Source organism: Mauremys reevesii, linkage group 8 (genome assembly GCF_016161935.1).
Source record: "Mauremys reevesii isolate NIE-2019 linkage group 8, ASM1616193v1, whole genome shotgun sequence".
NCBI lineage: Eukaryota > Metazoa > Chordata > Testudines > Geoemydidae > Mauremys > Mauremys reevesii.
In genome coordinates, this window is record NC_052630.1 from 65,654,068 (window position 1) to 65,682,048 (window position 27,981).

The following is a 27,981-nucleotide window of genomic DNA, read 5'->3' on the forward strand; positions in this document are numbered from 1 at the left end:
GGGACCTACCCTAGGATTTTGGGGTGGGGGAAGACATGCGGGTCCTCACTTTGAAACCCCCCAGTTTCAAGTGAGGGTAGACTCTGACATAAGCTAACTAGATTGAGTTCCTTGAGCCTGTTGTTCTAATACATTTTCCAATCCTTTAATTATTCTCATGGCTCTTCTCTGAAGCCTTTTCCATTTTGCAACATCCTTTGTGAGTTGTAGACAGCAGAACTGGACATATTATTCAGTAGCGATTGCACCAGAACCAAATACAGAGGTAAAATAGCCTGTTTACTCCTACTCAGAATTCCCGTTTATGCATCCAAGGATTTCATTAGCCCTTTTGGACAGAGCATCAGGGTTTGGAGCTCAAGCTCAGCTGATTAGCCACCATAACCCTCAAATTGTTTTCAGCTACTGCTTCCCAGGATAGACTCCCTCATCCTGTAAGTATGGTCTGCAGTCTTTGTTCCTAGATGTATGACTTTACATTTGGCTGTGTTTAAATCTATATTGTTCGGTTGAGCCCAGCTTTGCAAGTGATCCAGATTGCTCTGTGCCAGTGACCTGTCCTCTTCGCTATTTACCACTACCCCAATCTTTGTCATCTACAAACATTATCAGTAGTAATTTTATTAGCTTCCAGGTCATTGACAAAAATTAAATAGCGTAGGGCCAAGATCTGATATCATGGGATGCCAGTAGAAACACATCCACTTAATGATGATTCACTGTTTACAGTTATGTTTTCAGACGTTTCATTTATCCAGTTTTCAAAATGCAGTGTGAAATCAAGTCAGATCCCTTATAGAAGTCTATTACCTTTATCAGTCAAACTGATGTACTTATCAGAAATAAATATCAAGTTAGTTTGACAAGATCTGTTGTGCAGAAATCCATGTTCATGGGCATTAATTATATTAATTGAGTCCAATATCAGCCATTCCATAATTATTTATTAATAGCAATAGACCGTACTAAAAAGAATTTCCCAATTTTAAAGCTGCATTAACTAAATAGAGCAGTAAACTTCTAGATTTTATCATTTTTCAAGTATTGATCTACTTTATGTATTAGATCTTTCTTTTCTAGCATCCCACTCCCTCTTTCTGTTGTTGAAGAAAGTAATGTTTCTTTAAAGTGTTGTTCATGATGAAAACATCTTTTAAATAAAAGAACAATGACTCAGGAAAAAAAGTTTTAATTAAATCTATTATTTGTTTACTAGCAGTACACTAGAAAAATCTCAGTATTCTTATGTTTTAGAATATGCTGTAATGCCTACAGTGTTTAAAGTATCAAAATAATGTATCTGTTTTCTCTTTGTGTCATGCTACAAACTGATTTTAAAGGAATATAACTATTTTCAACATCTTTAGGTGGTTTCTGAGAATTCAGTGAGGAAGAATTTATACTATAATAATATCTTGGCTTTGTTTCACTTGTCGGTCATTGGAGGCTTCAGTTTGTATTGCAGTTAAGGTGTTATACTAGGCTAAACTCTGTAAAATGCTAGCATTTGTTCTTCTTTTTCCCCATCATCAATCTTTCACACTCATATCAAACCCCTAATGTATCAGCAGATTTCCCAGAGCTACTAGTTAAAATTACCTTTGCTTTTGGTAAACTATGAACCTTCAAACCTCAGTGTTTTCAGCTGCCCCCTGCGGATTCTGTGAAGCCTCTTTCTGGCACATTTCTCACTGCCAGTTACTTGTTTTATGTTTTAGAGCAACAAAAGCTGTAGATCTGTAACCTGTTAAGAGCCAGATTACTATTAAACTTGTTTTTCATTGTTAAATGAATTGTGCCAACAAAAAGTGCAGCAGAACACTAAATCATGGTATTTATTAATAGGTGCAAAGAGTGAAAGTTTTGAAGGCATTGTTTTCTCTGGAAATCTTGAGCTCAGATATAATTTAACAGTTGTACAAAAAGGATAATAAAAGTATGAAATGTGCTGTGGTATATCAAGCCAAATTGTTGTGTAATTACAATTTTTAGTTTCCTTTTCTGACAGCTTTTTTTAAATTGGCAAATTTACATGGTATGTTGGAATAAGAAACAATGTCAAACGCATAAGCCATCTGTAAGTATAGATGGCATTATGTCATATGCAGTACTTAGGTTGTCAGAATACCATTAAACTTACATACTGTAAAAATATTGCTCTTGGGAAGTTAGGGTGGAATAACAGTCTAAAAGTTTAAATAAACCATTCCTTTCCCTTCTACTTATTCTTCTGGCTATGTTATTGAATTTGGTGTTTGTAAAACTTCCCCCCACCCCCAACCCTCCCATTCCTAGGAAAGAGACCATCCCTTCTTGATTGTCCTTAGTTGTGAGTAAATATGAACATTCTGAGAGGATGGATGGTTTTCTCACAGTACTCTGTCATTTTGAGATGCTCTTTTCTACCCCAACCCACCTTTCTTTAAACTCTTGATCAATTCACAGTTGTGATGATTCTGCACTCAGGATAATGCTGGGATATAATTTGTGTAGTTTGAGCTGATACCCTCCTTTTCTGGAAAGTGAGGATGTCTCTTTTTAAACACTTGCAGGGCTAGAACCTCCTTGTGATACAATATATGGCCCGTATGTGTCTGCATATCTGAGAAAAGATTTTGTTCTGAGCCTCCACTGATCTAGAATGTAGTTATCAATGCTGTTCCCAAAGTTAGATTTCCATCCTAGACAAAACTATAAATTGCCAGCAGGTATGGGCTGATTGTGATGATATGGTACCAATATCTCTAATTTTGAGAATTAGAATTTTCACCCTTGGAAATCCTAGAAATATCTTACTCTGTTACTGAAAAAGTGTGATAATACCTTGGTGAGTCCTCAGCCCTTACAAAATACTTAGTACATTATGATGAGAACAACAAAACAAAAAAGCACACCTTTGGGAATAATTAAACAAAAATATTAATTAAATTGCCTTTTCTATAGAAGTGAAACATCTTGCCTTTTCAATATAAAGGCAAATCGTGGTTATCCAAACTTGTGATACCTGCTCCGCTGCCAAAATTCATATAGAGAATTTATCTCAACCTCTAGTTCTGAAAGGCCAAAGTAAATGAGATTTTTTTTTAATGATTTAGACTCAATAAAACGGGATGAGGTTGTAATCTTTTATTTTTTTAAAAACGAATGTTGCCATTTGTTAGTTAATGTACTGATTTAAGTATTCTTCTAATTCATAAGATATTTAGCTTAAAATAAATTCAATATTTATTAGATTCAGCTCATTCCTATTCAGTACATATTGCTTACCAAGAATAACTACTTGGCCATTCCCAATAAAATTCAGATAAAAATGAGTGAATGTCTTTGTCTCCAGTTGTCAAAGTCTGAATTTATTAATTTACTTTTATTAAAAAAAAATTGCATCAGAGTTGGGAATAAAGTAAAAATAAGTTGATAAATCAAAAATTTCCACTGAATTTATTTTTTGCAACTTTGTTTTTGGTTAATACCTATCAATCAACACTGAGGTTTAAAATATTTTTTAAAAAGAAATAATTTACTGAAGATTTAAAGTTTTAGAGAATTCTTTCAAATCTCTTTTCAGAGAGTTCAGTTTGAAAGGTTTTTTGGTTGCTTCAAACAAAAAACAAAAACCACTTTAGAAGTGTTTTACAGTTTTTTTTCCAATTACAGAAAAATTAGTGATAATTCAAAATAAAACATCTTCATTAAAATAGTAACATTTTTAGAGCCAATGTATGTTTATACATGTATATTTGTATGTTTGTTTTCAACTGCTATATATGCATCTTCACATTAAAAAGATTGTATTTTATTGTTATGCATGACTTATATTTATTATCATGCATGATTTATATATATAATATAAGAATAATTTTCCACGCTAAATATTACAATATTTACAATAGTATAGATTTCAGTATAGCAATATTTTTAATTTAAAATACTTCTGCGTTTATTGCAGTGGGTACGCCTTATTACATGTCTCCAGAGAGAATACATGAAAATGGATACAACTTCAAATCTGACATCTGGTCTCTAGGCTGTCTGCTATATGAGGTAACATTGATAAATCCAGTAAGCTTAATACATTGATGTGCTTTTGCTTTATTAGATGTATCAGTTTCTGTTCTAGGATTCTGTATATTTTGCTTCTTAACGAGATAGCCATTTTAGTGAGAAGCTGCTTTTAAGCCAAATATAAGTATAGATAGCTAAATATAAAAATAATACCATGTGAGCTTTTACAGTAATTTCAAAATATGTTATGATTGACCTGTTCAAGACTTGCCTTTTAGTGAACTTTCTAAAAAGACATAGATAGTAATTTGTTGAAGACTTTAGCCTTAGTTTGGTAAGGATCATAGTCTTGAATGTCTAATGAAAAGCATTTTTTTCCCCTAAATTTCTCTAAATGTTTTAACTGGCTTTAACAAAATACAACTATGAAAACAGTGCATATATGCATTCAGCATATGTAATAGAACTGACTGAGAGTATGTGGTTAATTAAAATAAAAACAATTGAAGTATATTTTTAAACTCAAGTTTCATTTGTTTGCAGTTACCGGAAATCTGACTAACAATAAAGAAATGAAACTACAATGCACACATATGCATCACTTGGTTTAATTTTTATGAGCATAGCTTTTGAAGCAGCAGCTAAAAAAGATTGGCTTATCTTCAGTTTTCTTTGCTTGCAATTACTGAACTTTGATACATTTATTAAGCCCTAAAATATAGACATAATTTAGGTTATGTATTCATACCTATATATAACATTAGGCAATGAAAAATTAAAGACGTATGGTAAACTTCCTCAAAATGAATGAGTTTTGCCTTAAGAAAGGCATGCAAGATTGGCCCCTAAATTAACTACATCCTCATAGTTTGTAGTGTATCTTTTTACAGATCTACAGAATATAAACTTGTGTTAAATAACGTTTTGAACAAGTACTTTTCCCACTATATAACACAATGATATCTATTTGCAGTCCAAACTCACTGCCTTCTTGGAGCTCAGCTTTATTGATAAAGAAATGAACAATAAAAGAACAAAGTTCAGCTAAATACTTCTTTCTAGGCATAGTTGAATCTAGGGTTTCTCCCTTTGGATTCCTTTACCCACACCTAAATGCTCTCTCTATATATCCAGGTGAGGTAATAAGCCACTTGCTCCATTGAGGGTGCGTCTGCACTTCAATTAAAAACCCGTGGCTGGCCCATGGCAGCTGACTCGGGTTTGCAGGGCTTGGGCTGCGGGGCTGTTTATTTACAGAGTTGATATTCAGGCTTGAGCTGGAGCCTGGGCTTTATGACCCTGCAAGGTGGGAGGGTCCCAGAGTTCAGGTTCCTGCTACCTCAGCCGGAACATCTACACTGCAATTAAGCAGCCCCTCTTGAGTCAGGTGGCATGAGCCACCTGCGGATGTCTAACTGTAGTGTAGACATACTCTGAGTCAGCAGAACTCACGTAACATTTTACAGCAAGATCAGCACCTGCTAATAAAGTGGGTTGTTTCAGGCAGCTCTAACATCCTATACCACATAAGGGTGAATTGACTTCAGATTTTTTATATTAAGTATCTTACACACACACTCTTATTAAAACGGTGCCATAAATGTGAATATCTGTATATATGCAAATTATATTACTGCCCCAAAGAACTTGCAATTCTGCACACGGTTGTTACTGTCAGTCATGGGGACTGGTCACAGTAGTCAGTACTACATCTGGTAGCAAATGTTTGCAGGATTGGCCCTAATTTGGGACTTGATTGTGCATGGGGATCCCCTAGAACTGATATCTGTGCTCTTGAGGTGTTCCATCCTTGAAATGGATGGGACTCACACAAGAACAAATAGAAACATTAATCTCATTTCAGGATGAGGGCCTTGAGGAGAATGTCTTGATTTTGATGTCATTAATTGCAGGTTTGTTATTTTTAAACTTGGGACTATGTTTATATGGGAACAATAAATGAAACATTCAGTATGCAGTTAGTGCATAAAATATTTTGTGTGTTTTTACAGTTAATTTATAATCCAAAAAATATATATATAATATTATCAGATAGGAAGAAGCATGACTTGCAGTTCACAAGAATTATTTTCTGAGCTTGTCATTTTGGTATTGTGTACAGTATATTAAATACAGTGTGTGAATTTGGAGTATTTCTTTTTTATTTGGGCTACTTTGAAGTAATTACTTTGAAGTAATTTTAGAAGAACTTAATAGAATAGACAGCAGGACATGTCTTACAGAAATAGAATCTGTATTGCCATCTTTTATGACCAAATAAATACCTACTTGAATATTTTTCCTCAGATGATTTTTAGAATTTCCATATGGCAATAAATTATTTTCAATGGTTTGAAAAGTTTTACCTGGATGGTACTTAAATATGACATTTAGAGAACAGAACAGTTGTTATATTTCCTATATTCAAATGTATTATATAATTGCATTATATCAAAAATCTTCAAAATATATTTCTAATAGTTAGGCATTTGAGGCTTTATTTACTTTATTATTAATTCTGCAACATAATAGACACTGCTATTTTGCTGGTCCTTTGCGTGTATCATTGAAATATTAGGCATTATAAACTCATGTTAGAACATGTAAATAATTCTTATTCTTGTTCCTTGTTTTTTTCAGGTGTGTGTGTGTGGGGAGGGTGGGGGGGGCGAAAGATCTTGAGATGCTTTCAAGTTATGGACTAATACAGGGGTAGGCAACCTATGGCATGCGTGCCGAAGGCCGCAAGCGAGCTGATTTTCAGTTGCACTCACACTGCCTGGGCCTGGCCACTGGTCCAGTGGGCTCTGCATTTTAATTTAATTTTAAATGAAGCTTCTTAAATATTTTTAAAAATGTATTTACTTTACATACAACAATAGTTTGGTTATATATTATAGACTTATAGAAAGAGACCTTCTAAAAATGTTAAAATGTATTACTAGCACGCGAAACCTTAAATTAGAGTGAATAAATGAAGACTCGGCACACCACTTCTGAAAGGTTGCCGACCCCTGGACTAATAATTGGCTTTCTCAAATTTGAGTATCAGTGCAGCTTTCCCTCTAAGTAGATTTCCCCAAATCAAATCCATTCAGTTGTTGATTCTACAAGATAAAACAGGAGACTCAGAGAGACCTAAAAAGAGTTTAATAGAGTTGCATGCTATCTTTTCAGTTCTGTAGTTTTCCTTCTTTTATAAGGGATGCTGACCCACTTTGAGGCTTGTTGCATGCGCTAATTAAATCACTGATCAAAATAAAGCCATACAGTATTAAAGGTAACTAAATCTCGTTCCCTCTGTCTCTGATAGATGTTTTGTGTATCATTTGCATTTTAAAGTGTTTATGTATTAATTTCATGGTTAATGCTAATACAGGTTTTTGTAATTTCTCCAGTTTAGTTAGGAGAGAATTCTGGCTTGTTCATGACCTCTCAATAAAGGTCTAATTGACATTCTATTAAACCTCTTCTCAGTTATGTTTTAATTTGTTTTAATATTTAAATTATAGGAAATTAGTTAGATTCTAGTTAATATAGCATTATATTATTTTGTATCCTACCTTACTAAAAGGTTTACTGTTTAATAATAAATATTAACAGTGCATAGCTACTCAGGTTTTTGAAAGCATGTTTTAGACTCTGAAAATTAGACTTTCAAATATTCCTGAAACCTCAAAAACACTACCACTGCAGTTTTAATTGATATGCAACAAAGTAGACTTTACTAATTAAAATCAAGATGCTGTGCTTTTGCTACATGGACCTTTACATGGAAAAGTAGGTTTTACACATTTCCTTTTATTGTTCAGCGCAGCAATTGCATCCTTACAGGGTTGTAGGTTGGTGGCTTACAGTTCAAAAAAAAAGAGAGCTGCCACCAGCCCCGAAGACAGACAGTGGGCTTTCGTCCCTCAGCCACCCCCAGAATACTAATCAGGAAAGTCAGACCCTGGAGGTCAGAGAGCAAGTCAATCATTCTAGCGATCGTCTCAGTGTGGAGGATCAAATTAGCCTGAAAAATTCAGCTGCTGGGAGGAGAGGGCGAGCAGCTGTCAGGGGCAGCAGCGAGATGCACTAATGAACCAGATGAATAGTGCAAAAGCTTGAAAATAAAAACAGGACAGTTGACATTTTTCATCTGTCAAAGCAGGAGATGCATGAAAATATAGTATTCCTGTTTTAACTCCTTAGGGGACATTTGGATTTTTTTTAACACTGCAGCATTCAAACAAAAGTACTTTTTAATGAACACCTAGTGTACAAGAATGAGTATCTGTGCATTTATTTAGAATTTCTGCACGTGTATGGATTCTGTGGTTGATTTTTGTTCTTTAGGCCTGCATTTTTAACATTATTTTAAAGATAAAATATGCTGTCATGTAAATCCAGGAATTACCATTATAAGAGTAGTACATTTCTAGAATTATTTTTCTTGGGTGAAGTCTTACATTTGTCTTGGAATTGTTAAAAACCAGTATCTTTATTTCAAGTTAATATGAAATTAATATACAAAACTAGATTGGGTTTTATACAAATATAATGAAAGTATATCAAATTATTTTTTTCTAATTTTTCTTTTCATATTTGTTCCCCATAATATCAGTTATCAACAGTGCTTAGGCCATGAAAGAGTTAAAGTTATATCTGGAGGACCATAAGACAGATGAGAGCCATTTTCAGCTTGTCCTGTCCCTGCTGAAGCTCACTGAGTAGCACAGCATGGACTAGCGTGTTTCACACACACTCTGCATGTCTGGGGAATGTACACATTGTCCTTCCAAAATCAAACTTATTAGCACATGTAGAAAAGGGTGACTGGCTTTGGGGCAGCATTGCGCTCAGAGCAGCATTCGTGCTGCTACGGTTCAAAGATTTAGAAGGTTTTGAACAGAATGCAAAGATTTTAAATTAATTTTTAAGTTAGTAATCCCGCTAACCACAGTATTTGTCTGCACTTTAAATGTCAAGTTATAGTACCATCTTAAAATAAACGTTAGGTTCACTGATGTCATTTTTAAGTTGCTCATTTCTTTAACAGAGGTTCTCCCCAAAAAGTGCTTATGTTTGTTGGTTGCACATGAAAATTGCACGGATGCCCGCAGATTGAGGATTTTAAAAATCTTTGAGCTACTGCTACAGGATATATCTGTAATATATTGCAAGCTGCCTTTTGATTGGAATATGGCATTCCGCATAGAATCTAGACTACATGTTTTTCAAGATTCCTGTCTTTTTTTCAGTGTGTTGTGTATAAAATAGCATTCAACAGCATTTTCTTATTTTTTAAACTGTAATAAGGTATCTAAGTGGTGTTCCGAAGCTACTACTGCTATCCAGTATTTAATTGTTGCTTTAGACCATATATTTTTTCCAATTAAATAGGATGTGTAATTGTTTGTTTTCAACGGATCTTGTGAAAGAAATGTCATTGTTTTATTTTGTCTTTTGCATTGAGGACATGGGAGACCTTATATCTTAACAGCATAAACTGTGGCTAATAACTCAATTTTACTTACACTAGATTATGAAGTATAAACCAATTATTACAGTATTGCACCATAAATCTGTCCGTTAAGTAAGCACACCGGGTTATATTAACAGTTTTAGAACTGTTGCATTAGTGCTATAAGCAGAGCAGTCAATCAGAAGTTGGTATGAAATCTTACCATTAAAATAGATTTTTCAGCGAACTGGTCCTTTAAAAAAAATCTATGTACAATTTAACTATGTAATTTTTTTATACAGATGGCTGCACTGCAGAGTCCCTTTTATGGTGACAAAATGAACTTGTACTCTCTGTGCAAGAAGATAGAACAGTGCGACTATCCACCTCTTCCTTCAGATCACTATTCAGAAGAAGTAAGTAATTTTCCTTTCCATGAGCCAGATCCTCATCTTATGCAAATTGGCATAATTCTAGTGAAATCAATGGAGATACGCCAGTTTATCCCATCTAAGGATCTGTCCCGTGTGTTTACTTGCCTAAATGTTAACGTCTATGATGACATTTCTGGTATCCTTTTTAAAAATGATTGGGTTTAATGGTTCAAGGAGCACGTTATTTCCTCCTTAATTTCTTTGACCTGTTAACAAAGGGTTACTCATTCTCTATATTATGTGATGAATTAAAAAAAAAATTACTCACAAATATGATTGACACAGTTGACTTTTCCAGAATACACGATGCATGCTCCGTGTCGTAATGGGATTGAACCTTATATCTATATTATGTGTTTCTAAAAGCATAGTTATAGAAAATGGCTCTCATCTGTCTTATGTGGCACAATAAATTGGTGAACTAGCCTTTCTTTAGAGATTTAGATAACAATAAATGTGGATTAAGTTGCTAGTAAAAATGATCCCATTTATCCCTATTACAAATTTTACAACACAATTTGGCACAGATGACACTCTTCAAAAGAGAGTGGCCAGTGCCTGTAATAACAGGGGATTTTCAAGTTAGGATTGGAGAAGGATACCAAGAACATGCCCCCACAATGGCTGGCTCAAGCCAATGCTAATAGTTTTTCACTAGTATCAGTGCACTAGGTTTTGTTTTTTTTTTGTTTTTTTTTTAAAGGCAGTAAAATAAAAGGAAAGCAAAAGGAGAGGGCAAAATAAATGCAAATATTTTTTCTAAACCATCATGACCTCACATGAGAAAAATATAAATGTGCATATGTTAACGTACTGAAATTCCAGTATTGAAATACTTTCCCACTTTGAAACAAATGGAGCAAAGTGATAAAAGCTGCAAACCAGAGAAGAGGTATTAGCAACTAATTCTAATTTAATTCAGTCTCCATGAATTAAAATTGTGTTGAAAATGCATATAAACACTACATCTGAAATATTTTTAATAAACATAAAGCTTTGTGCTACTTTGCTTAAGGAATGGAAGTTATAATTCTGCACCATGAATCTATTGTTTTCAAAGACAGGGACTATTAATAAAAGATTGCTGTCCGGTTTCTCTTTGTTTTGTCATATTTATGGGGACAATTTTTTTTCCCTCTGTGAATAAAATTGGACTTAAAAAAGATAATTATAATGCCTTTACGAAGGATGTAATGGTGATCTATCCTTTATGTAGTTTATGCAGTATGTCTCTGGCTTTCCAATTAATAGTTTTTACATTGGCCATTTTTAATTATTATTTTTTGTAGGATACAAATATGGCAGTTCATATAACCAACTTCAGAACGGGAGGTCTAGAAATACTGTAGGGTGTGAACAGTAATGCAAAATGATAGCAAAAATGTCAGGGGCCGTTCTTTGTTGTGTCATTCATGCTGTCTTCCTTTTTCCATGAAGCGCATGAATATTTCACATATCGGCATCCTCATCCTCTATTCTTCTTGACTAATTTTCAGACTGTCTGAATTTGCATTTCACATGGTAGCTGATTAGGAGATGCCGAGTGCAGCAGTGAAGCCTCAGCAGGCGGTTACCATGGTGACCTTCAGCAGGATTTTAATGATGATACCACTAGTGGTTCGTTGAAGTCGGCCTGCCTGCAGGGCTACTTCACTGCAGCTAAGTGTGAAGTTGGATATGCGGATTCTCAGCCAAGGGGCAAATATCAAAGTCTGGCCCAGATAGAAGGTCTTAGAGTGGGAAAGGGAAATAGATTCCACCTTTTACTTACTCTGTACAGTTTCCAGTTTTGAAAAGCAATACAAAGCAAAACATGTTATATTTTCCTCATTACAAAATAGATGTGCTCACGCACACAGGATAAATCAGTTGTTTTTAAAATCATTTGGAGTACTAGTGTTTTGTGACAAACTAAAAGAGCAAGAGCTACAATACCCTTTATAAATATAGGAAGTAATTACTTAACAAAAGGAGTGAAATATATATAAAGTATTAAGAGACTGTAATAATGTTACTTTGATCTATTGTGACATAAAGAATCTTGCCTAGTATAAAAACCTTTGAAAAATTGCTATGTTAGTAAATGACTTTTTTTCTAAAAAATGTAGCTTTTATTGTGAATGAAAATACTGTGCAGACTTGGAACTACTGAAGAAGAAACAAACAGACTAAGTGTTATCTGTCAGATTATGGTGATGTCCTTTTCTTCTGCACTAGAAAATTTAGACCTCAGACCTTTATCCAGGTTGGAACTGTACTCAGTTGAGCAGTAAAGTTTAGAGATTACTGAACTCCTGAAACCCATTTGAATGCCTGATGTTCTGTAAAGATTAATTTGATAAAAGAATAAATTCACTATGTCCCTGTCTGTGCATACTCTCAAACAGGAGTATAAACACTGTAGTTACAAAATGAAAGAAATGTTAAAATACATTTCCTGTATGCTAATTTTAATTATTTCTGAGATAAAACTGGCATTTAAAATTGAACTAACTTATTATAGGGCTGATTTTTATTTTAATGATCAACATCTGTATTATGAGATCATAGCTTCTTAGGAAGTTATCCAAAGATACACATGTTGGTAGATTTTCACTTTTGTATATTTGTCCACATTTCTCATAGCTGTAAAGTGCTGCCCAATAAAATTGCAGTTAGGGTGACCAGATGTCCCGATTTTTTTGGGACTGTCCCGATATTTATTTGTTTGTCCCGCGTCCCGACCGATGTTCGGTCGGGATGTGAATTGTCCCAATACTTTGCCCTCTAGCGCATAGGCGGAGGGGGCTTGTGCCCCCCCTCCCAGCCCTGCCCTGACTCCGCCCTCTCCCTCCCCCATTGGATCTGTCCCCAAATCCCCGACGTGGCCCCGCCTCTTTCCCAAGCACTCCGCATTCCTCCTCCTTACCCCTCCCTCCCAGGCTTGCGCTAATCAGCTGTATGGCAGAGCAAGCGCTGGAGGGAGGGGGGAGACGCAGGAGGCGCTAGCCAGCTCAGGTGAGGTGGAGGTGCAGCGGAGGCGAGCTGGTGCGGGGGGGCGGGACGTGGAGCTGCCGGTGAGAGCTCAGCGCCCCTCCTCCGCATTTTTCCTATGCTCTGGCAGCTCTTTTGTTTTTGTTTTTTCCTCCACCACCAGCTCTTGGGTGTGGTTTTTTTTTTTTCCGCTCCCCCGGCACTCCCCGCCCACGTCCCGATATTTCACGTCTCTCATCTGGTCACCCTAACTGCAATAGAAGTTGTGACATATTTCCCCAGCAGTGAATCACAAACGAAGATTTTCATGTGACTAGTAACTTTGGATATCACAATTTTTGGGTCTCCAACTATTGGAATACCTTAAAAAAGTCTGATTTTTCTGACAGGGGTCCATTGTGAAAATGAGGCTCCTTCATGGTGACTCCAGTTGGACAACCGGAATCACTAACCATTGTTAAAATCATGGCCACAGCATCTAGCACAAAGCATTGCTTTGTGTGTTGGGGAGTGGAGAAGAACTTTATATCCTGATTTAGGTCCCTTTGTGATTTCTCCAGAGTACATGGCCAGCAATCCTAACTGATAGGGATTCCATACACTCCTCAGTGATGCCCAAGCAGTATTTAAGCTGAAAAAAAGCCAGCAGATCCAGAGTTGCAGTATTCTCTGCTAGTTTTCCTGCCTGCACTGAGAGAGTAGTCAGCAAGAATTTCTACTGCTCTGACCAGGAATAATTTTTTCCAATTTAAAACTGGAGTCTTTACCAAAATTTCAAGTTTTCAGTGCAAAGTTCTTCCCTGTCATAGGTTTAAGTCTTTTTTTTCTGACTTCAGGGACATTTATTCATTTGGTGGCTGACAAACCTGTTAAAGCTTAAGAAATATGTGCGACTGCTCCCTGTCAGGCTAAGCTCCAGGCTAAAGGCAGTCACTGTGCTAAGTCCACAGAGGAAGTTAAGCAGCATAATCAGCCAAAGAAGGATGCAGTGAGGAGATGCAACAGGAGGTCCCTCCAGCTCAGTCACAGCTTTCAGCATAGAACCTGATGGCCATCCAGTGCCTGACAGGATAACATTGCTATCCCTGCAGTATAGCCTGCTGACATTAAAATCCTAGGCTTTATTCCCAGGGTTTGTCAATCTCTGCTGTTCTTCCATAGTTTTATGAGAACCAGAGGGCCTGACAGAGGCTTCCCTTAATTATTGAAATAGATACTCCTGGCAGTGGGAAAAGGAGCCAGAATCCTACATCAGGCAATTTAGCAATAACTGTCTCCTTTCCTTTCACAAAAGATCGGCATAACACTTCTTATGTTCCCGTGTTTACAAAATGTTTCATTGTCATCGCACTTTTCCTATGCAGGATGAGAATGGATTGGTTATTCAAGGATGACACTGAGCAAGAATTCCAAGAATCAGTGTGTGCCACCATCATGATGTTGGGCACTTATCATGAACCCTGGTGACTCCACAGTCCCAGTTTGTTCTTTAAAGTACTGATGAACCCTATTAGACACAGCTCAACTCTGAGCTTTTCTGGCCCAGGACAGGTTCTTGCACATTCTTGATGTGTCAGAAAAGATTTGTCAGATCCAGCAATTATAAGCAAGGATCAAGCTGCAGATACAGACTCTTGACCCAAAGAAGTGTTTTTGTGGTATCCATAATATGGGTTCATATAAGGCAGTCTCAGTGAGCCCACAGTTTATCATTGATCTCAAGGCACCTGGACTCATGGACTATATTGAAAGGACAGATAACCCTTACATATACTGACTTGCTGGTGGACAAGGGCTCCGAACCACATTCCTCCGAACCACACTGCAGTAGACACAAGTGTATTCTGGTTAGGATGTGGGGAATACATACAAAGGAGTTTTGCATAAAAGGGACATGCTCTCTTTGGGAAGCCTCCTTACAAACATTTTCTAGAAATGAGGCAATTCTTTTATACACTGAAAAGTTCCAGAGATATGAAATTGCAAAAGGTGGACAATCAGGACACCACATTTCACATATATTTGAAAATACTTACAAACAATTGTGGCTATAAAGGATGGTTAGGGCTAAAAACATTGCTGATTAGTGGTGCCATTTTGACTATTGGTCCTCCTTAGGAGTAAATCTCCATATCCACTTCTGAAGCTTTGTACTATTACATAATGTGTGGTGTGTTAACAGTAGTAATTTCACAGGAAGATGTCATTGTAACTGTACCAAGATTCTGGGGCTGAAATACGCACTTTCAGTAGATAGAAGTTCAGCTTGCTTAAGAAATTAATAAAAATATCACATAGTCAAGCAGGGGTTATGAATCTGTGGGGGCAAACTTTATCATCCTTTTGTCAGCTTCTGAGATAAACACCTCCATGCATAGTCAGCAGCATGAAAGAAGGATAGAGTGACCTTCCTGAGCAAGGCTCCCTACCCTTTTCATATTTAAATCTCCCTTGAAGACAAACTTCTGTTATGTTGCCTATAGTGAGTCTACTTGACATATATTAAATGAAAACGAATAAAAGAACATGTTTTTCATTCCCCTGTTCATAGCTATTTATGCCCCAAACCTTCAAGGACTTAAGCATGACTATATGCACTATGAGAAGTCCTATCGACATCTCACAGGGTGAATTAAGCATATTTGTAAATTTTTGCAGGATCAGGGCCATATTTTGTAAGAGATTACATTTAATATCTTTATATTTTTCTTACAAATGGGGTTTACTTACAGGGTTCTTTTTGCAGGGCTGGGGCCTCAATTCCTCTGCAGTTCTCTTCCTGTTGGTCTTGTATGCTGGCTGAGCTGCTCTGCATTTGGCCTGGTTAATTTGCTGATCTACCTGCCTGGTGGCTCATGCTATGTTCCTCCTATTTATTCCATGTGGGATTTTAGACTCTTTTCTTGTATCTTTTGCACTGAAGAAAGGCAACTTTTTATGATTAAAAAACACTTATATTTTATTAACTTCAGTATTCTCTCCACCCCCACTCCTCCCCAAATGATGTAGCCCAATTGTTCTCTTTTGTTAACGGAACAGAGCTCTGAATATTGGCTGCAAGAAGTGGTACAATTTCTTTTAAATTCCCATGATTAGTATAGTCAAAGTGTCTGTGTATTTAAAAGAGTCTATTACCAAATTTACTGCAATTAATTTTGGTTAAAAAAAATCCTCTCTAATCTTTAAATGGACCACTACATTTTCAACACTAACTTAAATGTGTCTCCTCAAAATATTTTGCATTTAACAAAATATTGAAATTCTCCTTGTCAAAGTGAAATAATCTTTCTGGATACTGTAGAGGTGTCATCAAATGAAAAAAAAAATTACCGTACATAGATGTGACATTAAGTTTGAAAATTTAAGTGTCCAGAACTCAGAAAATGTAAACATTAAGTGCAATATTGTTAAGTTAGTGCTTGAATTTTCTGACTCCTGTGCATTTAGTTCATATAATTTAACATCCTTTTGGGGTTTTTTAAAGAGATTTGTGGCCAATGCATTTATTGTGCCACTGCTGTATGAAAGCATATTTGAATATGCAGTTTATCATGCCTTTGAATAATCATGAGGGTGAAGGAGCCACTGTTCTTGGTGCCCGGCAGAGGTTCCAGAAGGCTGTATTTGGTGCAGTAATCACAACTATAGTTTTACAGTAATTGTCCCTGCATATTTTGTATACAAGTACTTTTGATGGTACGGATGCCTTGGAGGATTTGACAAAATGTCAGGGAGGATCAAAAATTTGTGATTGTGGTAAGTTAGATTCAGGAGGGTTTGACACAGTGATTTAGGAGAAAAGTGTAGGAGGAATTTTATATCTGGTAAGGGCTGGTATTCTAATAAGCAGTCTCTAGGGAAGCAGGTTCCATAGTGCAGACTGCCTTGGAGAATATGCAAAATTTGAAATAGATGACAAATTTGCTCCATCTGAAAGGTCACTAGACTGACTGGATACCTTCTAATGTCACTGAAAGGAACTGGGGAGGGAAGAAGAATCCTAACCATTTTCCACCTTCCAAAGAGCAACAGGGAGTACCTAGACGTTCCAGTAGCCTTTCTCCTGTATCCCAGGCCATCTGTTTCTAAATTTGTGGACTCTGAGGGGCTCAGTGGACTCTGGAGTTTGTCATAATAGAGATGTGTGTGCTTCCAGATAGAGGCATGCTTGTGTATGTTTCTGTCTGCAAGCTGTGCACTTAATTCAATAAGAAAAAAATAGAGCCTAATCTAAAGGCCTTTGAAGTGTTCATTTCATGACAAACTTTCCCTATAGATCTAATCAATACTGTGACTCAGTTTCAGCATTTTAGAAAATAAGGCCTCACAAGTCACACTATTGAATTCAGATAAATAGTTCAAAATAAGACTACATGTCTGTATTAAGTTACTCATGTATGCACAGGATAGGGAGCCAAATCTGGTATTCAGTCTGAGGAAGTACAATGAAATGTCATAAAAGTGAAATGATTATCTGGGGTATATAGTAAATCTGAATGCAGTCCTACCACACTTCCACAGTTTCAGCCACACTTACTTCATGTAAGAACTTGAGAAAGCACTACTAACACTTGTCATCTGGTATTATTTATTGGCTTTCTTATACATTATTGTTTTCCTTTTCTAGCTGCGACAATTAGTTAACATATGCATCAACCCGGATCCAGAGAGGCGACCAGACATAGCCTATGTCTATGATGTAGCGAAACGTATGCATGCACACACTGCAAGCAGCTAAATAGACAAAAGATCATGAAGAAAAGAACCTGAAATTTTCAAGTATTTTTGTGCAAATCCTCCCACTCCTTTTTCATCTGTGTTACATAAATGTAGTTATTCAGAACAGACTGATGTGCTTTGAATTGTGAACCAGTTTACATACAAGCTTCCTGAGCTATTTTTTACCAATTGCAGTTTAAAAATATACGTTTAAATGGTAAATAAAAAACAGATTTAAAGTGTAAAGTATACTATGGAAAATAGTGGTTCCTGACAGCTTTAAAAATAGTGATTTCAAATGTATTTTCAAATGTATTTTGTTAATAACAAAATTGCAATCAGTTGGGAATTCAATTCTAAAACATCATAGCACTGCAGTTTTGCACGATATGGATATTAGGCTTATTACCTAGAAACAAAATGTTTGAATCTTTCTCACTTTTTATAACTTATGGAAGTTATGAATCAACACAATTAATGAGTTTATTTTAATTTTTGTTCTACAAGGGAAATAATTGTAAGAGATTTTTTTTTGTATTTTATAATGAGTTGTACGTAGTTTGCAGTCCATCTTCTCAAGATAAGTGAAGATGGAAACCATCTGATTAGCTGTTTTGTTGAAATGGCAACTGTTAAATGTGAAAAAAAGTTTTTTGGCAAAATTGTCAGACACTCAAAAATCTCTGTAACTTGTCCCTTTTCTTTGTGTTATCGTGACTTAAATTAACCCAGAAAATTGGCTTTAAGGGTTTGGTTTGGCTAGGTTAAACCCCATACTTGCAATTTGATTGGTATGGCTTGACCTGCATACCTGTGCAGCACTTCGTTGACTTCAGTGGGTCTGTGCACAGTCAGATCCTAAAACCCTTGCAGCTTCCTGTTGTGGTAAATGGGGTTCGTCTGCACAGGCACATGACTGTCTGAACAGGCCTGTTTGAAGGATGAGGGCCTTAAGTTACAACTCCCTAGGAATTTCTGTTTGTGGTGGTGTTTCTAGATTTTGTTTTTAAATCCTTTGGATGACCTTATACTACTATATTTTTAATTCCTTCTAAAAATACTTTTTTAATCCAATGCCTATTGCCCAAAATACAACTGTTCTCTGTAATACAAACATGTTTCATAAAATACCTGGTTTTGTTATCTACCCTATCTTTTATTTTATGGCCCTAAAAACATTGTTTATATGCTGTAAAAGTTACTTTAGCTTTTGTGTTTAAAGAAAAAAAATCAGTGCTGCTTTATTTGTGTAGTCAGCATATTTGTTGATTATACTTTAAAATGTTATTTCACCAATATTTTATCTGAGTTGGAAAGTAAGTTCAAAATATTTTGGTTACACTTATATTGGTCACTGTGTATGCATGAATGATTTATTTTATTTGGAAGTGAAAGTAAGTACACACCAATACATTGTACCTATAAATACTGATGAAAATTGAGGTCTAATATTTTTAAACAAACACATAAAGCTGTCAAAGTGGTTCATTGCTGCAAGGTTGACAATGAGAATTTTATTGATACCAGCTTTATTGTTGAGATGTAGTTAGTTTAAATCTTTTTTGATACAAAAAGTCAGGAAAAAGTAAAAATTCAATACTTACATGTAAATATTGGATCTGTATACATTAAGTTCACTATGCATTCAACATTTATAATGGTTGTTTTTCCACATTTACTTTATTAAACAAGTTTGCATAGATAGTAAAATGAACACTGTGCAGCAATAGTTCTGTTTCTTTGATAGTAACCTTCCTTTGATTTGACATAATTCATAAACAATAAGAACCTAGCTATGGATTTATAGACAAGTTTCAACACATAGAAAAGTTTTTAAATGTTAAGAAATGACATCCTATTGAAAACTATTTGTTTTAAAAAATTCAGTATTTTTTATACATCTGGGACAGATCCTCAGCTGCTTGAAAGTGGTGTAGCTGCATTGATTTAAATCAACTGAGAATCTGTGCTGTGATTTAATGACAAAGGTGCTTTGTTGTAGGATGAATCCTTAGTTTTTCGTCTAGCTGTTCTGTGTGTATTGAATGTAATCTTTGGGGGCTTCATTGAGACTACTACAATGAGTAAAAATAGTCATCTGTAAATGTTGTCAGGATTGGCCCCCGTCTTGCCTATCTCTGTCTGGCAACCTTTACATTGAGCTTCTATTGAATATATCAATTAATTTACTAGTTCTTGGTGACTGTTGTGTTCCATAAGATTTGAAATTAAATAAAATAGTTTGTACTAAAACAGGGAACAGAGTAGTATTTGCTTGACCACCAGCAATAACTGTTAGTATGCAAAATTATTCAAGTCATTCTTTTAATCTGTTCTGTTTCTGATAAACAACATTTACAAGGATTGAAAAAATTGTACACAGTGAAGTTATTTCTATAAGATAGTCTATTTATTTTAACCTCTACTTAGGTCAAATATGCACATCACTTTTCCTGAAGAAACTAATATTTTTAGGCAAAAATTATTTCTGGAAGGCTGCATGGTAAGAAAATTATGGGAATAGTTGAGTTAGAAAATACACCTAAAAATGCTAAGACTTTTTTTTTTTAAATTGATGATTTAACCTTATGTAAAATAAGTAATTCTTATTTTAAAAGAATTAAAATAATGGTATAGAGATGATCCAGTTAAATCTTAGGTGTTGCAAACAGTTTCCCAATGAAGATGAAAATGCTGGGCAGCCTAGTGTAATATATTGAAGTTTACAAAGGGTAAATGAAGTTTACCCCTGTTTAAGGGTCAGGTTCTACAACTTACTCACACTAAATAGTACTTAACGTAAATACATAGAACTACCATGTAAGTAAAGACTGTAAAATCTATCCCTTAATAAAGTGCCTGACAGCATATAAGAATTATAAATATAGTAATAATTATTGCAACCATTTCTTGAATGCCTTACCATTTTAAATAGCTTCTATTACAAAACACCATTCTAGTTGCCACATACTGTAGGTATTGTTAACATTTACCATATTTATTTTACCAGTTGCATTAAATGCTTTCCTTTTAAATGAGTATTACATTATAACCAAAAATGTGTAATTATTCTCTGCCTTATATTTCAATAGTACTGTAATATTATTGTCTTCCTTTGTGAAATACGGTATTTTGTTGTGTTTTGAACACCCTTGCTGAGAAGTCTGCTCTTGGTCTTAAACTACTTTGCTGTACAATATTCTAATATAAATAAAACGTACAAAAATTAAATATAATGTAAAAATCATAGCACTTCCATGATAGTTTCTGGAGCCTTTCCTATTACAGATAGGTAACAGCTAGTAATATACATATCTTGTGAATAATCTGTTGCTACCAGTAATTGATTATAGATGAGAGTTATTGAATGGTGCAAGAGAAAGTTTTAAAATCTTTATAACATATATCAAAAGTGCAGAAAATACTACAGCAAGCATGTTCATGATTGCATAAATGTAATGCTTTTAGGTAATACTTTTAAAAGAATATTTTTAAATTAAAATGAGGGTATATCTGAAAATCTTAAAAAATAAGTATATGTATCATAAAAAAGAATGAAAGCCCCAATCCTGCAAGCTACTGTATGTGGGTGGACCCTTCTGCCTTCATGGAGTTCCACTGATTTCAGTGGGCTGCTTGTGCACACAGGTTGAGTAAATAGTAACTGCTGTACAGTGTATGCAAACGACTTCTGTTTATTCAACATACCAATTAGACCTTTATCTTTCACTGTTCTGTATTGCAAATTACTGTGCTTTATTTCTTTTCTGTACAGTTCAACTGTTAAGATAGTAATAAGATTAGTGGTCTGATCATTTGAGTGTTTCTTTTTAATGGATAGGAATTTTACAAAATATGGCAGATGTATAAAAAAAATTAAGTGTCTGAGAAGGCTTGTGTTTCATTAATGTACTAAAGCCCTAAAAGGTAAAAGTCTTGGTAGCTGCTTGAAAGTGGGGGAGGTCGTGGTACTGCCTGTGCCCAGTGTGGTTTTCTGCAGCAATCCCCCATCCCCCAATCTCTACTTTAGTTGCTGCAAAGTATTGTTGAATTAGGGTCACGGCAAAAAAAAGAAAAAAGGCGAGGGTGCTGAGTGGAGAGTGCTGTGATTTACAGAGCTGGGTTAGCGAGCTCTGCAAGTGGATTCAGGAAGGCTCATAATTTACTAGTTGAACTTGAATGTATCTGTCAGAAAACCATCCAATTTTGATTAAAAAATTGCCCGTGATGGAGTATCCACCAGGATCCTTGGTAAATTGTTCAAATGGTTAATTACTGTCTCCGTTAAAACTTTACACCTTATGTCTAGTCTGAATTTGTCTAGTTTCAACTTACATCCATTGGATTTGGTTAAACCTTTGTCTGGTAGATTAAAGAGCCCTCTATTATCAATTTCTGTTCCCCACATAGGTCCTTATACACTGTGATTAAATGACCCCTTAATGTTCTCTGTGATAAATTAAATAGATGGAACTCCTTTAGAGTGAGGGGACTGTAAGTTCTTGAAATGTGGGGAATGGTGCTAGTTTGGGAGATAGGTTCTGGGTGGTGGATTTTAGATCACTGATCTCTCCATTACTTGTAACTCTCTCGTATAACAATCAGTATCCTAGGCCAATCCAACCACTTCTAATCCCTATATCTAATCAGTGAGGAAGTTTCATATTCCTAAACTCCAATCTTTGTAGGTTTGTCAATGAGCCCAAATATGTGGCTGCCCAAACCTTGCTTCCAGAATCACCCTGCAAAGCTGAGATCCTGTATTTAAAAAACAAAACAAAACAAAAAAAATGGGTCGGGGGAGAACAGGGGGACATAAAGACACACTAGCTATTCAGAATGGTTTACTTTTTATTTATTATAGATTTTGAACATGCAATAAGTATGGATCTCCCAAGCCTCAATCTGGTCCCTTCCCTGAACCATGTCCTACTTCCCTTTGGCCTGTTCCCTTACTTTTATGCTCATCACTGAGGTACTACTGCAAATATTATTCTACTCCCCCGCATTCCCCTTGCTTTCATATCTCCTGCTTCCTCCTGAAGTCTGGCACAATCTCCAGAAATATCACTGTGATCATTATCTACCACTCTTTCCATCTCCTTGGTCTCAATGAGACATGGCTTTCTGCTGACGACTTTGCTTCTCCTCTCACCCTTTTCCAAACAGAGACATGGGTGGCCCCAGACTCCATCTTTCATCCTGTTGTCTCTTCCAACCCCTGCTTGTTTTGAAGTCCACTACATCTAGTTCTTCTCTCCCATATCCCTCCAAGTGGCCAATATCTGTTGCATCCCTAGCTAATCCTGGTTTCTCCATGACTTTGCTAAGCTCTCTTCTTTCCTGACTCCTCAATCTCTACTCTCATCCTGAGAAATTTCTGTTTTCATACTGATAACCAGTCTGACTCCATTCTCTGTTACTTCCTTTGTCTAACCACTTTCTTTGATTTTTAGCTTTGGACAGACTTTCTCACTGTCTTAATCACTCCTGTGACCTTGTCTTTATTAAATTCTGTTCTCTTTATGATCTCATTCCTGAATTCCTTCTCTCTGATCACCACTTGCTCTCTTTCAGCATCTCCTCTACTATGTCACTCACCCCTTTTGTGATCACCGGTCTATTAACCTTTCTGACATCTCTACTACTCTCAGCCACCTCCTTCGCTCCTTGACCTCTCTCCTGTTGACTTAGTGGTCTATTTTCATCTGTAACTTCTCTTCTACATGTGGCTACTTGAGTGCTTTCTTGCACCACTCTGCGTGTCCATATGCTCTCCAGATGTTCTCTCCCCCACATTCACTACCTCCATTCCTGGTTCTGCACTTCTGAGCACCCATGGAAAACATATCAGGACTTTACCAACTTTGTTCACTGCAAGTTCATTCATTCTTCACTTAGCTGTGCCATATTTTTTTCTTGACACCTTTATTTCTCCTCCTGTAGAGACTTATACCGCCAATGCTCTCCCATTCTTTTCTATATTCAGTTTCTTCCTTAAATCTTCCACGTTTCCCCTGCAACAAATACCCTCTAATCCGTCTCTGTCCAAAATCTAGTCACCCTCTTCACAAATAAATGACATTACCTGGCAAACTGTCTACTCTGCTTTTCCCTTGAATTCTTTCACCTACTTCTTCACTCCAGTTTTTGAGTCTAAGGCTATGTCTACACTATCGCGTTAAATCACCCTAACTTACGCTATTCCAGCTACATGAATAATGTAGCTGGACTCGACATAGCTTAGGTCAACTTACTGCGGTGTCTATGCCATGCTGGGTTAATGGGAGACTCTCTCCCATCGACTTACCTTACTCCTCTCATTCCTGGTGGAGTACCGGAGAGGGCTCAGCCGTCGATTTAGCAGGTCTTCGCTAGACCTGCTAAATTGACCCCCTGAGCGTCGATCACAGCAGCGTTGATCCCACGGTAGTATAGACATGGCCTGAGGTAGCTCTTCTACTAACCTATCAATCTGTTCTGTTTACCTCGTATCTTCACTTATGTAATTGTCATTTGTCCCCCCGACCCTTGATTTATCTTTTCCTTACCTTTTGCCCCCTCTCATACGATTCATTTTCCTTCACATACAAACATTTCCCCTATTATGGGGATTTCCCTCCGTAATTCCTCTTGATTCTCTATCTTCTCTTCCACTCCTCTTTCTCTCATCCATCATGACATCTCATATTTGTCTCTAGCTTCCCCCTCTGTTCATCCATTTTGACTTACCCCGATCTCTCTCCAGTTCTGCATCTCAAGCAGACTCCGTGACAGCTCTAGGATGTCCACCCACCATCTCAAACTTATTCATTCCAAAATTGAATTTCTTTCCTCCTAACCCTGTCAACTCTTTGTCTCCATGGGCCACAACCTTGCTATCATCTTCGATTCTTCTCATGTCCCACTGCCCAATAGTCTATCACCTTGTCCTCTTCAATAACATCACACTCCACTCTCGCCTCACTATCCAGGTTTGAAGACCCTGACCAGGCCTTCATCATCTTTTGTCTTGATTATTGTTATGTCTTTATATGTGATTTGGTTCCTTTCTCCAACTTCCAATCTATCAAAAATGCCATAGCTGAAGTACAGTCCTGGAACCTTAACATTTCTCCAGCTCTAAAAGGGGAATTCCATTGGGTTCCTGTAAAAACCTCCCTTTCTGCAGAATTGGTGGCATTTTAAGAGTACAAGGCTATAACTCCTCAAATCCTCTTTGCATCTTTTTGTCTTACTGTCCTATCTGCTTCAAATTCAGGCTCTTTGTTCTAAGTATCCTTACCCTATGTAGCTGTATGATTTTGTTCCACCTTATTTTCTCCTGCACACCCTCTTGCTTGCTATGTTCTTCTTGTCTTAGGGTCTTGATTTTAGTGGGACTACTCATGCTTAAAATGAGAATGTGCTTCTGTGCTTCGATCAGTGCAGAATGTTCAGCATCTTACAGGATGGACCCGTTAGTGCTTCAATTTTCTTTCTCCCATTCTTAACCCTCCTCCTTCCACTATGCAATTCCCTATGCCTAGAATAGTTTCCCCAATGATCTTTCCTTCAAGTTCCATTTTAAAGCCCACCCTTTCCACTCCTGTTTCCTTGAGTATTCACTACTCTCTTACTTACCTGAACTGTTGTCCCTTCTTTTCTCTTGTATTTATCATGTCTAACTTAGAGTGAAAGCTCTTCAGGGCAGAGAGTGTAAAACACTCTGTAAATGTATGGTGCTGTATGTCACTTCTAATAATTATAATATCTGTCTTTTGACTATTCAAGAGTAGTCACATCTTTTCCTGCATTCTGCAGTGCCTGAGAGCAACGGACACAGATTGTGTTACGGCTCTTCACCAAAACCGAGAGGTTGTTTTTTGAGGGCTTAATATGGAGCTGAGTTTTAGATTTTGTTTATTTTGGTATGTGTATGTACAATGAATAAATTTCCCCCTTCTCTCAGTAGTATCCATTTGTACCAGAAGAGTTTCTTACAGAGGATCAGTTAACTATTAGACCAAAGAATGTTTTCATATACCTTCAGTTTTTTACTTGTCTGCAACCAAGAAGAGTTTTATAAGATTACCTGCCAATACTGAATTTGTTTTTCTAAAACTGCCTAACTGGTTTGTAGAGGCCTTCCATCTAGAGGCCTATTAGCAATCCTGTTTCAAATCAGGAAATGAAAGGCTGAGGCAAATTCTGTCTGCCACTATGGAGGCATAAAGGAGCCTCAGACAGAACAGAAACAGCCCCAAATAATGGCCCGAGTACAGTGGCATGAGTGCTCTGCAGCATTCTCTTTCACACCCCACCCCAGCCCCTGCAGCACACAGTATAGGACAGCTGTTCCCAAACTTTTTGCTGGCACAACCCCATTTTTATGAATTACTTTCTTCCGGGACCCCAGACAGCATCGAGGATGCCATTTTGAAGACCAAAATGGTGTTCTCACAGCGTGACCTCATGTCACTGTATGGAGGATGCGACTTTGTAGGAGAAAATGACTTGCATGCACAGTATGTGTGAGGTCACACCACATGGAGCATGCCATTTTGCTCTACAAAATGTCCTCAGCACAGTCATGCTGCTAAAATGCACGCGTCGCTAGGGATTGCTGCGACCCCATCTACTGATGGCATGATCCCATTTAGGGTTGCAACCCACAGTTTGGGAACCACTGGTGTAAGGGCATCCCAGGACGTGAGAGGAGGTTGCCAGAGCACAGTGATCTCTTGGCCTGGGTCTTCTACGCTGCACATCCGGTGAGCACAGCACAGAACCTGTTCCTCAGCATTTTTAGAGCTATTAGCAAAGCCCAAAATTAGTTGAATCTTGTGGTTATTGTGTTAAATGCTTTTCCTACTTGTGTTGTGGCAAGACACCGTTGGGATCTAATCTCAGTTTAATTATTGGCTGATTAAAATGATGATATAAGGTCTTGGTATAGCTAATCTATCAAAAATCAGTGATTATTTTGCAGGTGGGAATTTTAAAACAATGGAAAAAAATCCCTGTTTGCCTGAAATGTACTGTATGGGCACTCTTCTGCACGTGTTTTCATTGATCATCTAACATTGCAGTTATGCTTTTGGTCCATTGGAACTACAAGTAGCATAAAAATGATATTAGCAACAGGACTGCATTTCCCTGTTTTAGGGAGGTTGGTTTTTGTTTTGTTGCTGCTTATTTTGACTTCTTATGTTGCTAATATTGTAATAAGATGTGAGACGAGCACCAATGTTAATGAAGTGTCCCAGATATTTTATTATTTTCTGAAACAATTGTTGGTCGAACCTAATTGTAAACTGTTTGAGTGCTCCCACGGGGCTACTGTATACTATATGACGTGTATAGTGTGTTCATGTACCACCTGAGTGTAAAATTAAATGTTACCAATAAATTTACCAAAAAGTTAAAAGTGACAGTCCTGTGATGTTACAGCTGTGAACACCATGCTACGGCCTATTATTACTTGATGAATCTACATGGTTTGAATGGAAAAACCTGCCGGTGAGAGCTGAGAACCTAGCAAACTTAAGTTCACCGTACAAAGTTGCTTTCTAAAGCCCTCAAAGAAAGTTACTGGCCTTTTGTGGGGAGCGGGAGAGAGAGAGAGCATGGGTCTCTCAACCTTTGGATTTTTTGGGAGCTCTACTTTCAAACCCATGGATACAACAGCAGAGCTGGCTGAAATGTTTTCATCAACATTTTATTTTGACCAAAAAAATGGCTTTTTTGTTGATGAGGAAAAATAGAATTTTCATTTAAAACTTTTTTTAAAAGAACCTGTAAATATATCAGCATTGTTTTTTCATTTAAAAAAAATCAGCTTAATGAGGAAAAAAATTCCTACAAAAAATAAATGGCATTTTTTTTACCAGTTCTCTACTGGAGTGTATATGTCTTTTTCCAGAGGGGTCTACAGGCACCCCATTGTGGCAACATGACTCTTCTTGGCAGCCTCACCTCACGTCTGTGCAGCATAAGCAGAGGACCCTGAGGGAGTCAGTACTTGGAGCAGCATTAACTCCCACACAGTTATCAGCCTGGTGTGGAAAGGAGCATGCTGCACAGGGCTGTTGCTTCCAAGCTGATGCAGAGTAGGTCTGGGGGTATTCCACGGAGCAGCTGTCTCCTATATCAGTCTGCCTGATCCTTTTAAGGTAATTTTAACGTCAAAGGTATCAATTATTTATTCTTAGCAATAGTGCTTTGTTTTTAACACAACTGTGTTATCTATTTCAACATTGTAGTTCCTCCCTGCCATGGTCTGACACAACAGCTGAAACTGCTCCTTTTGACAGACTTTTCCTCACCAGGAAGGAGGAAACTTCAAGGTGTGTTTTCAGAACTATGGGAAGAGGTTGATAAATTGGCACTTATTTAGGTGCTGGACTATGGATTTGTCATCCTTGC

The 27,981-nt window shown here is 36.8% G+C and overlaps 1 protein-coding gene across 12 annotated transcripts in view; it reads left to right on the plus strand.

Moving 5' to 3' along the window:
• The window catches only part of NEK7 (NIMA related kinase 7), a 158,071-nt gene extending 130,945 nt beyond the window's left edge, over nucleotides 1–27,126 (plus strand). For all 12 annotated transcript variants that reach the window (XM_039484404.1, XM_039484403.1, XM_039484402.1 and 9 more), the window contains 3 exons: nucleotides 3,947–4,041; nucleotides 9,751–9,864; nucleotides 17,483–27,126. In XM_039484404.1, the coding sequence (XP_039340338.1) occupies nucleotides 3,947–4,041; nucleotides 9,751–9,864; nucleotides 17,483–17,593 (320 nt within the window). In that variant the 3' untranslated portion in view covers nucleotides 17,594–27,126. The remainder of the gene's footprint in view (nucleotides 1–3,946; nucleotides 4,042–9,750; nucleotides 9,865–17,482) is intronic.
• The last annotated feature ends 855 nt before the right edge of the window (nucleotides 27,127–27,981 follow it).